This window comes from Trichoderma ghanense (genome assembly GCF_004382785.1).
Source record: "Trichoderma ghanense strain CCMA-1212 chromosome Unknown scaffold_2, whole genome shotgun sequence".
Taxonomy (NCBI): domain Eukaryota; kingdom Fungi; phylum Ascomycota; class Sordariomycetes; order Hypocreales; family Hypocreaceae; genus Trichoderma; species Trichoderma ghanense.
Window position 1 is genome coordinate 1,421,378 of NW_027395665.1, and position 16,551 is coordinate 1,437,928.

General features: G+C 55.0%; 4 protein-coding genes across 4 annotated transcripts; 2 read left to right on the top strand and 2 right to left on the bottom strand.

Annotated features, from left to right (window-relative positions):
* Positions 1 to 95: 95 nt before the first annotated feature.
* Positions 96 to 1,988, top strand: CCMA1212_002850 (GPI mannosyltransferase 4; the record flags this gene model as incomplete). The annotated part of the gene is made up of 4 exons (XM_073700219.1): positions 96 to 204; positions 410 to 795; positions 867 to 985; positions 1,043 to 1,988. 4 exons carry the CDS (start codon positions 96 to 98, stop codon positions 1,986 to 1,988), a joined length of 1,560 nt encoding a protein of 519 aa, XP_073561669.1.
* A 306-nt stretch (positions 1,989 to 2,294) lies between these two features.
* CCMA1212_002851 (uncharacterized protein) lies at positions 2,295 to 3,160 on the bottom strand (the record flags this gene model as incomplete). The annotated part of the gene is made up of 4 exons (XM_073700220.1): positions 2,295 to 2,557; positions 2,633 to 2,826; positions 2,900 to 3,077; positions 3,142 to 3,160. 4 exons carry the CDS (start codon positions 3,158 to 3,160, stop codon positions 2,295 to 2,297), a joined length of 654 nt encoding a protein of 217 aa, XP_073561668.1.
* A 399-nt stretch (positions 3,161 to 3,559) lies between these two features.
* Positions 3,560 to 8,611, top strand: CCMA1212_002852 (uncharacterized protein; the record flags this gene model as incomplete). Its single annotated transcript, XM_073700221.1, has 7 exons — positions 3,560 to 3,657; positions 3,718 to 4,574; positions 4,626 to 5,856; positions 5,915 to 6,149; positions 6,213 to 7,044; positions 7,111 to 7,784; positions 7,868 to 8,611. The coding sequence occupies 7 exons, from the start codon at positions 3,560 to 3,562 to the stop codon at positions 8,609 to 8,611; spliced, it is 4,671 nt and encodes a 1,556-aa protein (XP_073561671.1).
* A 341-nt stretch (positions 8,612 to 8,952) lies between these two features.
* CCMA1212_002853 (uncharacterized protein) lies at positions 8,953 to 16,285 on the bottom strand (the record flags this gene model as incomplete). Its single annotated transcript, XM_073700222.1, has 3 exons — positions 12,179 to 16,285; positions 10,451 to 10,992; positions 8,953 to 10,376 (listed from the first exon to the last, which is right to left on the bottom strand). Exons 1-3 carry the CDS (start codon positions 16,276 to 16,278, stop codon positions 8,953 to 8,955), a joined length of 6,066 nt encoding a protein of 2,021 aa, XP_073561670.1. The 5' UTR covers positions 16,279 to 16,285.
* Between the last annotated feature and the right edge of the window lie 266 nt (positions 16,286 to 16,551).

Genomic DNA, 16,551 nt, shown 5'->3' on the forward strand with positions numbered 1-16,551 from the left:
CCTTGCGACTCGCCCATGTTTTTTCCACCACCTCGGACTTTTTCTCACGCTCATGTTGATCCACCACCGTCTTCTAAGCAGTCAGCCGTGATCAGATGTGGCGGCGCACGTATCTCCTCCTAGTCCTCGTCAGACTCTGGTTCGCCTTGTCGCCCAGCTACCTTCACCCTGATGAGAACTTTCAAGGACCAGAAGTAATCGCCGGTACGTATCTCGGAGGCTGCGTGTGATCTTTTGAGCTCAGTCAACCGCCATTCCTCATGGAAGCCTCGGATATTCCCCAAGTCCCTCGGTGGCGGGCAGATTGTTGGTAGAGGACTTTGTTGCAGGCTTCTCGTGCACGCAAAGGCCGGGCAAGCTCGTGGCGTAACTGCTCATGGTGGCTGACGGACGCTTCTGCTGTAAACAGGCCAGATCTTCAGTTACCCTGTCCGGCACACATGGGAATTCACCAGCGAGAACCCGATCCGGAGCGTCTTCCCGCTATGGCCCGTCTACGGACTGCCCATGCTTCTGCTGCAGTGGCTCTGGGTTGGGAACGGGCAGAACGGCCAGGTGCCTCCCATCGCCGTCTTCTGGACGCTGAGGTTCTTCATGTTCCTGCTGAGCTTCGTGCTTGAGTATTGGGCGCTCCAGGAGCTAATCACCTCGAAACACCCTCGCCGTGTTGCCGTTCTTCTCGTGGCGTCGTCCTATGTAACGTGGACCTTCCAGACGCATACATTCTCCAATTCGATTGAGACGTTGGCTGTCTTGTGGAGCTTGGTGTTGATAGGGCGCATCACCTCTCCTCATGTAAGTCTAACAGCCGTCTACTCCTCTCTATACTCCTCTCTTCCAGCTCCATGCTGATTCTCCTGAAACAGTCATCCATCTTGTCCTCCGTGGTCTTGGGCATGGTCGTCGTCTTTGGCATCTTCAACCGCATTACTTTCCCTGCTTTTCTGCTCATACCCGGACTTGTTGTATGCTACTATTGGCAGAAGTGAGTCCTTTTCCCCTGCATATGAGTGACACGAAGAGAAGCAATTGACTTGCCCAGGCCTCTTTCTTTCGCGGCCCTTTCATTGGCGGCTCTGGTTTTGGCGGCCCTTGCTACAGCTTGCGCTGCCATAGCAGTCGACACTGCTTTTTACACACCAGGAACTGTTACGTGGTCCGACCTCATCACCCATCCCGTCATCACTCCCCTGAACAACCTTGTTTATAATTCTTCGCCGGAGAACCTGGCACTCCACGGCTTACATCCCTGGTATCAGCATCTCGTTGCAAACTTGCCACAGCTTATTGGGCCTGCAGTGGCGTTGCTGTTCTTACGGCCTCATTTCTCCCTGAGGCTCTGGTCGGCCATATCGGGCATCGCGGTCCTGTCTTTTGTTCAGCATCAAGAAGCGCGATTTCTTCTCCCAGCTGTGCCACTCATCCTCTCATCATTGCAGCTGCCCAAGAACCGGACTCTTTGTCGACTATGGATTGCAATCTGGGTGGTATTCAATCTGTTCCTGGGCGTGCTCATGGGAATATATCACCAAGGTGGCATTGTTCCCGGGCAAGTCTTCATGAGCAAACAACCTGACGCTACAACTGCCGTTTGGTGGAAGACTTACTCTCCCCCGATCTGGCTTCTCAACGGCAAAAACGAAGTCTTGACCACCAAGGATGTCATGGGCATGAAGGGCGAAGCGTTGCTGGACCTGTTGGCCGAGCTGGCCACCTGTGATACTCCTGCGGACCGGCGCAACACGGAGTATCTCAAGGAAAAGAACGGGACCTATCTCATCGCGCCGGCGTCAGCGACTTGGTTGGACCCCTATCTTTCCAACAAGGGGCTTGAAGGGTTGCGGTTCAGAGAAGTCTGGCGTTATAGACGACATGTCAACTTGGATGATCTCGATTTTGGAGATGACGGGGTTTGGAATACCCTTTCCAGGGTCATTGGTCGCCGGGGGCTTGTGGCTTGGCGAGTCACGAAAAGCTGTGGGCTGTGATGAGTCTAGCTTCAAAAAACGAAGGAAATGAATTATTTAGAAATAGAGAAAAACAAAGCATTTCATCAACATTTGAAGGCTGTTTCCATACGGAGTCGATGATGGGTTACGAAATGCCTCCGCATGAGGTACGTCTACGTGCACGGTGATGTGATCATGAAAGAACTCGTCTGTTTGGAAATCCTTTGTTCGAGTTTAATTATCGAGGCCCTGCTATCTCAAAACGTCGCACAGAGCTCAAGGAGCCAGATAGAATTGACCACCCCCAAAACAAAGACCGAGAAAAAAAAAAAGGCCACGACCTGTTTAGTAGAGGCGCTTAGGGGGAGACATGGAAGCCTTGATGGTAAGGCTTCCGACGTTCTGCCAGCCCTTCTTCAGGAGGGAGACGAGGTAGTTGATGGCAAGCATGATGTTGCCGATCAGCTGCTCCTGCTCCATGCCAACGTTGCCGACGGCGACACCCATGCAGAGAACCTTCTTCAGCTGGAACTTGATGGTGGACTTGACCTCGTTGATCTTGCCAGAGAGGTCGTCGGCGTGAGAGACGGGAGTGGGGAACTTGCCGGCTGTTTGAAAGTGTTAGTTTTGGGCGCGCAAAAACAGACTCGTGATGTGATGATTGATGGGTGGCTTTGACTTACCCTTGGACAGACCGGGACCCAGGAGACGAGGAATCTGCTTGATGAGAGCCTCAGAAGCAATGAAGGCATCGTACTTGCGAGCAAGCTTCTTGATGAGCTTCTTGTTCTTGTTGAGCTTCTTCAGGTCATCAGCCGACATGGCATCGACACCGCCGTGCTTGGCACGATCGAGATCGTGCTGGTCACCGAGGATGCTACATCAAAACCTCGGTCAGCATCGCCGTTTTTTTTTTGCTTGTCTCGAATTCTGACAGGAGAGCACCGTACCAGATGGACATGTTGGGGCGGGGGACGGAAGGCAGCTTGATGGTGCCGGAGAAACGCTTGTCACGCTGGGGGTCATAGTTCTTGAGGCCGATCTGGAGCTCGACGGTCTCGAGGAAGTTGCGCTTCTTGGTCTCGTTGGAGTACTCGAGGAGTTCCGCGACCTGCGTCCGGACGTTGGCTGAGGTTACAAGTCAGCATCGGCATGCCGCATCACTTCTTTATATCGCAGGGCCAGCACATACCGACTGTGATCTTAGACATCTTGGCAGTCTCCCAATAGAATCAAGCGTATCTAATGGTGATCTGGACGTGGGGTGGTTGGTGAGATTTCGAGAACAGAGGCTCTGGGGGCCCTTTGAATTTTAATCGTAGTGCTTCCGTCTTGTGGAGCGGGATTTCGCGGTGGGGCTGGTGCGAGAAAGGGCAAAATTTTCTCACGTGCGCAGTCACGTGCGACTACAAACCTACCCGTTACTTCTTGTTTGAAGATTTACAGATTCTATCCATAAAGAAACTCGAGAAGAATGACCGAGAAGCGAAAAGGCTAACTTCCATCGGTAAGGCTGGGATCTGTCATGTCGAAAGTGGCGGCGTCTTTTTCTTCATAAACTTTACGTTCACTCGGCGTGACTCGGTGGGCAGTTACATATTCCGCCCAATATGCCGAGCCAAAGCATCCCTGAGCATGTCGACTTGCTCGGCAATCCAACTCCGGTGATGAAATGGCTTGAAGAGCAAGACGCGGGAAGCCAGCAGAGGTGCGAGCTCACCAGACTCTCTCCCGCTTGTATGTAGTATCTTTGCTAAGATGTATGTAGCCGTGCCCTGAGCGTATTCGACACGATCCTGGGAGAAGCCGCCCAGCCTAGATCTGTCTCGGGCAACGCCTGTGTGCGGCTTTGTGGCTTTGTAGAGCGAGTGTCCAAGTCTGAGTCAGAGCCGCTTCGGTCGTGGGCGTTTTCTCGTGATGTGACTCTGAGACTCTACGATTTCTACATTGATTGGAATGAGTTTGATCATCACCGATCAATGAGGCTTGTCCTGGACCTGATAGCGCAGCTTCTCCGGGGGAACCCCAACAACAAGGCGGCTCTGGAGACGCGGGATACGCTGCTGGATAACCTAGTGTCGATTGTAATCGGCCGCTCGACGAAACCTGTAGCTAAATCGGCCCTCAAGACGCTTGACTACTTCCTTGCCAAGGGTGTCTTCAGCTTGGATGACGTCAAAGCTACTCATCTTTCATATCACCAGGAGTTGGCCAATGCTGCCGGCATCGAGATATGGAAGACCTTCACCATAGAGCTGCTACAATGGACTCGATTACACTTCATTTGCCCAGCGGCCGGGAAGTTTATAGTGAGCTTGTTCCGTGCCCTGAGGCAAAGGGGTCACGAGGACTCTACGGGATTGAGCATAGAGACATGGCATCGGTGGCTGCTTGATTTCTTGACAGAAGAGCCAGTTCTCCTGGAAAACTTCAAAAACTATATTTTCCTGCCGCTCTTCAAGGCCGATAGGCCAGAAGGCCTGAAGTTCTTGCAAAGAATAAACCAGCATGAGTCACAATCAGCCTCAGCTGTTACACCCACCAACGACGACTTTGACGCAAGTGCGCTTCTTACCTTGGCCGCTTTAGAGACGGGAAAGAAAGTTGGTCTCGTCGAGGAGCCTTGTGAGAAACAGCCTCCCGCCTTACTGAGAATTGGTACTAACTCTGGATTAGACATTGGCAGCGACCAGGCAAATGAGGACAGCTCAGCCATCACTCTCCGGGAGAATGCCCTGGAGAACGTGCTAACACACCCATCTCATGAAGTTCGGACGTCAGCTCTGAGTCTCCTCATCAGTTCTCCATCAACAACGAGACCGTACTCTGCTACCACTTTGGACCTCCTCAAGAGACATCTAGCCACATACTTTGCCGATCCAGATGCCAAGTTTCGAGTAGACGTTTGTGCTCGGGTCAGAGACATGTTCAAGCGGGTTCGTGGAGCAGTCTCGATTCTGAAGAAAAGTATTCCGCGAGCTAGGGCAAAGGCTCGAAAGAACGCCTTGAAGGACGCGGCTTCTGGCGCCAGCAAGCAAGCATTATACCGGACCAACATCATCTCATGGCCAGAATCTGAGTTGGTGCACTGCTTAGAGTATCACGAAAGGTTCCTACACTGGTATCTAAGGTTCTTATGCGGCGAACTCTCCCCCACGGCCTCTTACCAGCGACACATTACGTCTCTGAAAAGCTTGATATCCATTCTTCGCATGGAGGGGGACAGCTCGAAGACTTGGGAAACGGAAGACGACCAGCAGTTGTTCTTCGACTATTTCGACGGGAAATGGATGCGAGCGCTTGCTGATCTAGTAATGGACCCGTTCGACGATGTTCGGGATACTGCTTCGCTTGCGCTGGCCCAACTTTTCGCTGACAAGAGATATCGAAAATTCACTCTCAGTCCTGCAGACTCGAATCAGAAGCCTTCACAAGAGCTGGATGAACTCTTACATCGAGCTGAACAGGTGTCGGTTCGGACCGCCAGAGCTGATCATTCCGATGGTGTTGCGAGAGCCTCACAATTGCTATACAAGTTCTTGGACACAGAAGACGAGCGACTCAGGCTTCTTTCAAAACTTGTCGATACCTTGGATCAGAAGATATCAAGGGCCGAAGCAGACTTGGGACAGGCCGTTTTGGAGCAGCCTCTGCATAGTACATTTGCATCGCTGTGCTTCACCTGGCAAGCTGTGTCTGAAAAGAAGCTGTCAACATCCGAGGCAGAGTCTGCGACTGCACTGCAGGATAAGATGATTGCTTGCTGTGAACGAGTGTGGAAAGCCGTCCGCGACGTCCTCTGCGATGATTCTCCTGAGGGACACTTGCCGGAAGAGATGGAGGATACCGAAGGTCTTGATACAAAGGGTCTCTTGAGCTACAGTTTCCGTGCCATTCATGAGTCCAGGTAAGCTGCTTCATTCAAGTTCAAAGACTTATTGAGTAGTTGGCTAATCGCAACGCAGCAATCTCATGCGGACAATAGCGCTTAGTATGAGAAACCGCTCCCACGAGGGACTTATTACACCATCTCGAAAAGCCTTTGAAACCATTGGAAATTTGGCATTCGAACAGCTTGCCAATCTGAGGCATCGCGGTGCGTTTACAACGGTCGCTGCAACCTTTGCGACTTGTTGTCAGTTGACCAAGCATTTGGACCCCGTCGAGGGCGGAGAATCCCTACTCGACGTATGGTACCAGGTAAGTAAATCTCATTCGTATCACATCCGTCTGTACATAGCCCTGTTGACACGTTGCTGCAAGGGCACCTTGAACGAAATCTTCACTCAGAGGTCGACTACTCGAAGATCTGCTGGTATCCCTTCCATGATGACCGGCATTCTCTCAGCAAATGCATCCAAACCATCTTTTGAGGATGCAATGGCCAAGCTCATCGAGATCGCGAGCATCGAAGCCCGAGTGGTAGAAACAGACGGGTCCAATCTGCCTCAAGTTCACGCCTACAACTGCCTCAAAGACATCTTCAAAAACTCGCTGCTGACATCTATGGGGAACAAATCCGAGAAATACCTTCCCCAATGTCTCGAGCTAGCGGCGAGTGGGCTCAGATCCGAGGTCTGGGCCATTCGCAACTGCGGCTTGATTTTCCTTCGCAGTCTGATCGATAGTCTCTTCGGATCACAGGAGAGCAAGGCAATGATTGAAGCTGGCTGGGATGGAAAAGCCAACAGAATCCCCTACCACCGCTACCCCAACCTTCCAACAGTGCTGGCGGGTCTCCTCAAATCCGGCCACAAGATGGTGACATCGACAAACGCCACATCGTCTGCCGAGTCAGTCTTCCCAGCGTTGGATATCATCCGTCGAGCAGGACCGCCCGATCTCCTTCGCGACGAGATCCAGATCCACGTCGCTGCCTACTTATCGAGTCCTGTATGGCATGTGCGTGAAATTGCTGCTAGGACGCTCTGCTCTTGTTTGCTCCACGACAAGTGGCTCGCTGTCATTCGAGACTTGGTGTACAAATCTTTGAGTGACAAAAGTATCAACGGCCAGAACCATGTGCACGGAGTCCTCTTATCACTCAGATTTCTCATTGAGAGGTTCAGCGAAGTAGCACCGGGTCGTCTACTAGGTATGTATAGCCTCACGAAGTTCAGCCCAATGGACCATGCACTTGGATAGACTAACACTCACCCAGCTGACTTGCCCGAGTTGACGGCTTTCCTTGAGACAAGCCACATTGACAGCACCTATGTTCACTGTCCTGAAATCATCGCCGCATACCTAGAAGTCATCAACATGATATGGATGTCCCAGATATCTAGATCCCAGCCCTTACAGCCATCCAAGGTCTTGATACCCACGAGAAATGTATCTGCGCTGCTCAAAGCCCAAAGCATCATAAGCAGAATACTCTCAGCATCTCAGGAGGAAGACCCTGTGGGAAAAGTCAAACTTTTGCTCTTTGGCAGCCGCCTTGGCGCCGACACCATGGTTGCTGCTCTCGAATCGATACAGAAGCTTTGGCATTCAGCGTCGACCCCTGACCACATCCGAGTCGCCCTGTGCGATCTGTACATTGACGTTTGTCTCAAGGCGAGCTTCGTGGAGCCTCAAGTGGTGGCCATTGAGAACCTGGTTGAGTTAATGAACAAGCTCATTGCAGAAGACAAGCTCGACTCCCTGCCTACAGACTCGCTCATGAGCATGTGGGCAGTACTGCCCCAGCGCTCGCTCAACCCCTCTCTCTCCAATGCCATTGTGAGAGTCAGTGGGTGCTTGGTAGCCCTCACGAGCCATGTCAAAGGCCTCTCAACATCCGCTCTTCGGAACTGGGGTGCCATGATGGCTGATGCAGGCTCAGACGACAAGGTCAGTAACCATTGATACACGCTTTCCCCCCTCCTTCTGAAATATATGAAAGACGAGCATCATGGTTCTAACATTGTGTATAGAGCTTCGACACCCGCTTCGCAGCAGCCCAATCCCTCCGCTCATTCTTCAGCGTCACGAAATCGCACTGCACCAGCGAAGAATACCTCCCCATCATAACATCCCTCTACGACGCCCTCAACGACGACGACGACGAAGTCCGCGAAGCAGCATCCGCCGCAGCAAGGAACATCCTCGGCCAGAACCTCGCCCCCCTGGAAGCATCCAGCAGTCTCCTCCGCTGGCTCGCCGCGCACTTCCCCAGCAGCCCCGCGTTCAAGATCCTCGTCGCAAGCCGCATCACAGGCCATTCCGCCGCCGATCAACCGTGGCAATCGCCCGAAGCGCGACTCAGAGCCGCGCTCAGGGCGGATGACTCCCTGTTTGCCGTGGAAGAGCAGAATCTCTTCGTAGACGAGGTCCGCGAGGCTACTCGCTGGAGTGCACTCTTTGAAGACCTCGAATGGAATGGTGGAGAAGCATCGGCGCAAGATGGAGAGATGCTCGGCAAGCTGGACGAGTGGCTTTGCAAGGGACTGGAACAGATGCAGCTGTTGGTGAGGCAAGAGGACGGACCTCTTGGCTGGGCGTCGAATCCTCACGTCTTTGCCATTGGAACGTACATTGTTCGCGGCGCGGTGACGCTGAATAGGAGTCACCACGGCTCGCCCAGGTTACGCAAGGCTGTGCAGGATATCAAGGAGCTCTTGAGGGACCCGAGGCATCATGTTTCGAAATTGCTCATGGAACCCCTAGAGGAGGCATAGATTTGGGAAAAGGGGAAAGTCACTAGACGATAAGAGGCTTTCAATGGTAGGCAAAGGTTGTATAATCAGACGAAACCCAAAATGATGTATATCCATGTTCCATGTAAAGCCAAATAGCCCCCTTTAATCCGAAACAACCCAGATATACCTATTCCTGACCTCAATGATCTCGCTGCTAATGTATACAAAAGACCAACCCCAGCGCCTTGATCGAAGAGACAAAACAAGGAAACAATACCATGCGTGAGACGTCTTTCCAAAGCAAGTCAAGAAAACAGGTCATGCTTGCTCCCGTTTATCATTACTCACCCACACAGCCATTAGACCCCGACAAGAACCCATCACGACTTCGTGCTCTCCACCCCCGACCCCTTAGACGACGCCGAAGCAGCCCTGTCAAAGCCGCCCAACTTCCCAAGCTTGGCCGTCAGCATGGTATTCTGCGTCTGCAGCTGCCCGACCTGCGCCAGCAGAATTTCAATCCTCTTCAGCGCCACGTCCCTCTCGGCCCTCGTCTTCTCCAGCTCCATCGTCAGCCTCATCTTCTCCTCCCGCTCCACCGCCTTCTGTCGGCGGGCCTCGGCCTTGCGCTCCTCGTGCACGCGCTTGTCCTCGAGCTTCTGCAGTTCCCTCCTATACTTGGCTTCTTGCTTGGCAATCTCCTTTTCGTGCTTCTCGCGCAGCTTGGCCACTACTGCTTCGTCCTTTTCTTTGCCGCCGCGCCGCTTGTTCTCTAAGCGCTGCATCATCTGGACGGCCTTTTCGTCTAGCTTTCGGCGCTTGTCTTGGAGCTTCTTAAGCTCCTTCTCCAACAGCTGCTTTCCATGGGATTTGGACTCATCCGAGCCCGCCACACTCTGGGTGCGCGCCTCTTCGGTCAGGGACCGCTCGAGGGCTGATCTAAATGTGCGTATGGAAGATGTCTCGCTAATATCGGAGACTTCGGGTTCCGTATCGTGCTCTTCGGCGGCTCTAGATTCCGAATCGTCCCTAGATTCCAGGTCGTCCAGGCTTGTATTGCTCTCTGCCGGGCTTCCCAGCGTTCGTAATCCACTGGCAACGACAGAGGACGCTGCCCCAAACACTCCGCTAATGATGCCATATATACCGTTGCTGCTCGGCATGCTTTGTACCGATTCCCTCCTCTCCGCTTCTATTTCTGCCTTGCTCTTCTTGAAATCCTCGCTGGGGCGGGGTTTGTGCGTGGGAAGCGCCCGCGGGCTGCCGTCATTCTGAGGTGTCCGAGCCACGGCTTGCTTGGATGGACTTTCTGGCGTGGCGAGGCTTTCGGCGCTTTTAGAGTTGAGTGCTGCAAGAGCTGTCACCCACTTGACGAACTTTGCAGCGTCTCCCACGATTCCCGGCGGTGTGCCCTTTTCGACCATGAAGCGCGGCACGCTGCCTCCTGGATCGCTTCGGGTTATCATGATCCACTCAACGGCCATGGGCTGGCGCTCGCGTGACTCCAAACTAGAACTTGGAACATCGTCAGAGCTGACGTCTGTTGAGAGCAACGACGTCTTTGAACTAAGCTGATCGTTCTCGACAGGCACCTCTCTGATCATCTCCACAGATTCGTAGGAACCGCGGATGATTCCCGACCGCGGCGGACATTCATCGTGGAGGCACGGTTTGGATACAATGACGTGCTGCCGTAGGGGTCGCTCCCGGTCCGCGGGCTTGTATTCGAAGTCGGTCGTAAGAAGCAGTGTGATGAAGTCTCTCGGAGCGGTAGGACCGGGAAACTGCGCCGAGAGCTGAAAGACTGTTGTTGGAGAGAGGTTAGCATCCTAAGTCTGCACAGCATTAACACGAAGCAGCCAATGGCTCTATACTCACCACTCAAGCGTCCCGAACCCTCCACCTCTCGGCTCTCAACATGCCTATCCGCCCCAATGCCCCGAATATTCCCACTCCCAGGCGACCCCTGCACCTTGAGCGTCTCGGGAAACTCCTTCTCAAGCCCCGTCTTCCAGTCATCATACGACAAGCCATGATGCAGACTCCGCCTCGCAAACCACGCCCCCTTGCCGTCTTTGGCAGCCAACTTGTACACGCTAATGCTGAGCGGGTTGTCCTTTGCATTCATCTTGACCTCCTTCCACTCCCTGCGCAGCTGCTGCGCGACCGCAAGCGACGACCCGGGCTGTCGCTGCTGCGACAGGGCCCGCTCGACCTGCTCGAAGACGGCCCCCGCCGGAGCCGCAGCCGCGCCCGTCGCCGACGCCGTTGTTGTGGAGGGGATGGATTCGACGACTGTCTGGGCGTCGATGAAGGCTTCGTTCATGAAGGGCTTGAGGTTGTCGACGGGGACCTGGTCCCATTCGATTGGGCCGAGGGCTCGCAGCGGCTCGTGATGGGCCATGGCCGGCTTTTGGGTGCTTTGTGAGAGAGCTGGAAGGAGAGAAACAGCAGAAACAAGAATGAAAAGAAGATTCGCCACGCAGAATCACAAAATTGGCAGGTTCAACAGCTTCGCAAAAGAAGCAGAGAGGATGATGACGAGAGGAAACTGGGAAGAGTGAGCAACGTGAGGTCGGGACAATCATGTCATCCGTCTGGTGTAATTCGAAGCTATAGGTCGATTACCTCGTACAATACCTAACAGGCAGAACCGCCTGTGGAACCCAACTGAAGGCGCCTCGCTCAGCGGACTCCAGCGTGCTCCGACCCCTGTTTTCCAGGGCTCTTCAGGCTCTCCAGCCCAGCTCCCTCCAGGCAAACTTCAAGGTCGGTCACTTCAATTGCGCGTATTGACGTCACCGGACGGTCACCCTGGCCCAAGCGCCCAACAACGGCACCCGTTTCCAGCTTTTCGGCGCCAGCCAGCATCCGACATTTGCTTCATTCCTGGCAATGCTGCGTCATCTTTGCAGGGTAAGTTCAAAGGAAGATCAAAAAGAGATCGGATGATTGCGCCTTTATACCTCATGGATCGAGCGGCAATTGAGATCTACAAGCCCTCGCGTGGTGGCTCATGCAGTACAAGCCCAAAACAAAAGCCATGATTATTATAAGCCAGGTCCTTTTGGCCGATAAAAGTCAATCGTGTGATTATATCGTATCGGTGCTTATTGGTGCAGCTCGTCCGCGAACATCTAGAATCGCGGACTTCGCAGCTCCGATTCCACCAACTCCTGATCGGCAACTCCGGACTCGAGACAATTTGGAATGCTGTATTCCGCATCTTGTACAGAGTACCTGTAGCTTGATAAGCAGAATTCTGCATGATACTTGCATGAACAGCATGAACAGACCTCGATCTTTGCACTAATAACGAATGCTCATGTATATACCGTATGATATCTATGGATAGAGATGCCCCTAGAAGAAACACAGCGAACGAGAAAAAGGCGACAACACCGTCAAATCCTTGCACGAAGCATCGTCAAGCCAAGAGACAATCGATCCATCGATCCAGCAATCAATCCGCCCAGTGAGTCAAGCCAGCCAGCCAGCCAAACGACATCTTGCTCCCCAGCACCAACACCGACACCCTCTAACGTAGGCAGCTTCTCGGCCGCGCCTCAACACAAAACACGGCCTCGATCAATTATATACGACTACAGATTGCTCAACCTCGCCTGCATCGCAGACGCATGGTCGCTCCGACAACTTCCACAATAATCATCCCGCCACGCCTCAAGCGCTCTCCTCCGTTCCGGCGGAATCGACCCCATAGCCTTCTGCGACACCGAAGCGTCCGCCGTGTCCTTGTCGCTGCCCCTGATCTTATCCTCGTACAGCATCTCATCCAGATTATCGCAGAGCGAACTTTCATTCGCCAGCCAGTTCTCCCACTCCGATTGTAGCACCTCCCGCTCAACGCTGTTGACCACCCTCATCGCCACCAGCAAATCATGCCGATACATACCCAGCCTCTGCCGCGTTTTCCGCAGCCGTCGCGCGGTTGCCCGACTCGACGGCAGAGACAGCGAGGCTCCGGCCTCCTCCCATGGCGAATCCATGCTCGTGGCGTCCAACAGCTCCCTGAACGTGCCGAAACACGTGCTGTTCTGAGGGAACGGCGGCTCCTCATTGTTGGCCCCGGAAGCTTCGTGCAGGTCAGCAATATAGATTGCCTTGCTCATCATGTGGTTCGGCGACACGCCAATCCGACGCATAAAGTTGGCCGCCCGCCGCTCCTGCCACCAGGTCGACGTCTCCGTGGACGATAGCATCAGGTTGGCGAAGACGCTCAGTCCCAATAGCAGCAGGAGGAGTCGATGCGCGGTCACGACGTCGAATATCTTCTTCAGCGCCGCAATGATCCACAGAATCACCGACGACACCATGCTCTCGCCAAGGGAACGCACCGTCTCGAACAGCATCGCCGTGAGCGTGCGAGGCTTGATGGCCTGCTTCTTCCTCGCGTCGGTCGGCGCCGGCGAAAATATCACCGTCTGCGTCTGCTGGCCTACCGAGCCATACACTTGAATGGCTTTGCTGGTGCGGCTTCTCGAGCCCAGTTTATGGACCTGATCAGTGGCCAACTCGGCCAGCTCCTCGGCATCGCTCGTCGCGTCGTGGAGAGCCTGGCGATCGACCAAGCTCTTCAGCACCGGGGACGATTTCGACCAGTCGACGCGGACGTAAAACGCCAGCTTACACCTCGACTTGGCCACGTATGTGATGACGACCTTGGTCACCAGCTTGAAGTGCTGCGAATGGGGCAGGTGCCACGCCGTCCTCGTATGCGTTACCACATATGTGACGTGATCGTTGAACACGTCAATCGTTTGGAAATCTCGGATGTCCGCCGTCTGTGACCGGCCAAAGACGTCCACGTAGTCAATCTGAAAGTGAAAGTCGCGCTGCATGGGCTCATTGCCACTTGCCGACCACGGCCCCTGGGCAATCTGCTTCGCCCGATGCTCAAAGTACAGCTTCGGAAACACGAAGCTCTTGTCTCCAAACAGCACGTGGAAGCATGCCTTTGCGCTAATCTCAAAGTGCCTGTCGGCCGCCATCTCCGTCATATCGTCCGGCTCATAGATCACTTCGTGCTTGGGTAGATTCAATTTTGTCGGGAGTTTGTGGCCAGGAGTAGCTCCCGGAACCACCAGGTGCGGGAGTTCGCCCGTGCTCCGCTCCAGCAACGGTCCTGCGGTTGTGCCTTCGTCCATCGGCGTGGTGGATGATGCGTCTTCCCAGCTCTCGGAGCTTGGGCTGGGCCTCTCGTATTCGTGCTTGTCAATGTTCACCAGGGCGTTGATGATTCCCAGAGTGTCCAGCGGCTCTTCCGCCTGCAGGTTGTCCACAAGAAGGTTGAGGCGAGCGTGGAGCAAATGGAGATCGTCGAGGAACACCTTGATGGTTATCCTTGTGTATCCAGTGTCGTTGAGGTCCCTGCCCAGATGCAGGAAGATGAAGTCGCAGTCCCTGCCAGAGGCCGCAGTCACCTCGGTGATGATGTCCAGGTGGATGCTGTAGGCTGTGACCAGGCCCATCTGCTGGCCATAGAAATACATGTTCTCTGCCGTGACATAGATTCTGCCATCGCCGGCAAGCAGCTCGCTTTCGGAGCCCCGCTCCAGCGAGCTCGACCATGCGGCTCGGAAGACGAGCACCAGCCTCTCCTCGGGTGGCGCGTTGGGGAACAAGAGCCTGAACTGGGCATGCTGTAACCTCAGCTCGGGGGGGTAGCCGGCGGGCAGAGTATCGCTAGCCTTCTTCGCCTGCGCTGCTTCGCCGAGCGGTGTTTGCGAGCCTTCAGACACCACGACGCCGATGGGATCGTCATCGCCGAGCTGGGGAGCAGCGGCCGGCTCGGCATGCATTGCACTCCAGACATTGCTTCCCCAGTAGTTGGCCACGACCGACGTCGGAAGTCTCTTGCCCTCCAAGACATGCCCGCGCTCCCCGGCGATGAGCACGGCGGTGCGGCTCAAGCTTGTGATTGTCGGTGGTCGGGCCAGAGTAGGGGGCGCAAGCGTGCCGGGCTTGTTCTCCAGCAAGGGGAGGGCAACGCCCGTCAGCTTGGCCTGTCCCGAAGACGTCAGAGCCAGAGAGTTGCCCACGAGCTGGGAGCTCTGGTTCCCGGCAACCATATTGGTCAGGCCGCCGGACGAACTGGACGTGGTCAACGTGGGTTCCGGGCTGGAGCCGAACGTCGCTTTGCGGTGAAGGTCGAGCTTCTGGATGATCCTCGCCGCGTGCTCTCGACCGCTCTCGCCCTCCTCTCGTGCCAGATCGCGCCCCAGCGCCGATATGGATCGACGAGATACGGTCCCGTTAGGATCATAGCTCTGCCGGGCGGATCCGCCACCGTCTGCGCCGGGGACAGCCAGAGTAGCTGTGCGCTCCACGCTCGGCACGGTGTCGTCGGATGAGCCCATTTGCGCGTCGATACTCTTGGCGGAGAACTCTGGGATGCTGGGAGCACAGATCGAAAACGCCGGGTCGATGCCGCCGCCGGCCAGGGGACTGTTGCCTCGGTCCATGGTAGCTTCAAATGCTTTCTTTTTCGTCACCTCAAACACCTCCAACCAGTCCATGAGTTCTTTCTGCGTCTCGGCCTGCAGCAGCATGCTGCGGCTCTTCGTCTTGAGCTCAAAGCAGAATCGCCGCTCCTCGCCAGGAGCCGGCTTAACGTTACAAAGCAGCACACCGATCTCGTCTCCTTGTAGAACGCCTTGTGGCCCAGGCGTGAGCCACCCAAAGACTCCATCGCGGCAGTAGTACCACCGCCTAACCCAGTTATATCGGACAGGCTTGCCGGTCGCCACTCGCAAAAACAGCCAGCCCTGTATCTCGGTAATCGCAGCGCCGTCGTCGTTGGGCCGGACGCTGACGGGTCCGCGCGAGCCCAAGAAGGCCACGGTCGAGGTGCTGTAGTCTTCCAGTTCGCGAGAGGGCCTGAAGCCCTCAAAGGTCACGTCGCTAATGTTCTTCCTCGCGTTCTGCATCTCTCGCCTGAAGACGTTATCCGACAGCTCCATCTCCTTGGCCCAGCCCCGGACACGTTCGAGCTCTCGACTCCACTTCGTAGCACTAGTAGCCGCGTCTCGGGCCCGGTTCATCTCCTTCCACATGTCGCAGCAGACCTTGACGAGGAGCTGATCCAGCGAGTAGCGGAGCTGCGGCGCCAGCTGGCAGTAGTCCATGGCGGCCTGGATGTACGCCTTGCGGTTCTCGTACACAGAGAAGGCGTCCTCTCGAAGAGCGGAAGGCTCCTTCGTCTTGGACTGGGACACGTAGCGGGCGAGAGTCGTGTCGTAGGTCCTCTGGGTCTGCTCCAAGCTTCTCCTTATCTCCTTGAAGTTCCGCAGCTCGCCGGTGAGGAACGACCGAATGGGCTCGACGACGGCGGTCTCCATCCGCTTCTGCGTGCTGAGAAGCTGCGTCCAGAGCTCTCGCGTGCCCTCACTGGTGCGCTTGAGGGCCAGCAGGGTGTAGTCGTTGTCGATGACATTGTCGGGAAAGGGCGTCGTCTTGGAGAGGTAGTTGTTGATGGTGTCCTCGAGTGAAAGCAGCCCGCCCATGAGCTTCGACGTCGCCGTCACATAGCCGTTGAGCCACTTCTCGACGGCGTCGACCTGGTCGGCGAAGTGCGTGGCGGTTGCGCGGAACGTCGGCGAGTCGAGGACGGCCTCGTTGAGCGTCACAGGCACGGCGCGGTCTGCGGGCTTGGGCGCGGCCGCCGAGGTGCCAGTTGCTTCTGGCATGGTGGCGCTGTGATGTCGTTACGTGAAATGCAACATTGAGAGCAGTATTTGCAAAAAGAATAAAGTAGATACAACGAAGAAAGGAAATCGCTTTGAAAGGCGCAAGTTGGTTGTATGCAAATGGATGGCGGTATGTATGCTTGAATCTGGTCCGCACAAGTTAGGGGACTCGGCATATCGAAGGCCCCCATGGTATTACCTAGTACTCGTGTGGGGTAGCGAAATGACAACCAACCGCTGAGGCTCGCCAGCTTTCCCCAACAGTGACGATAT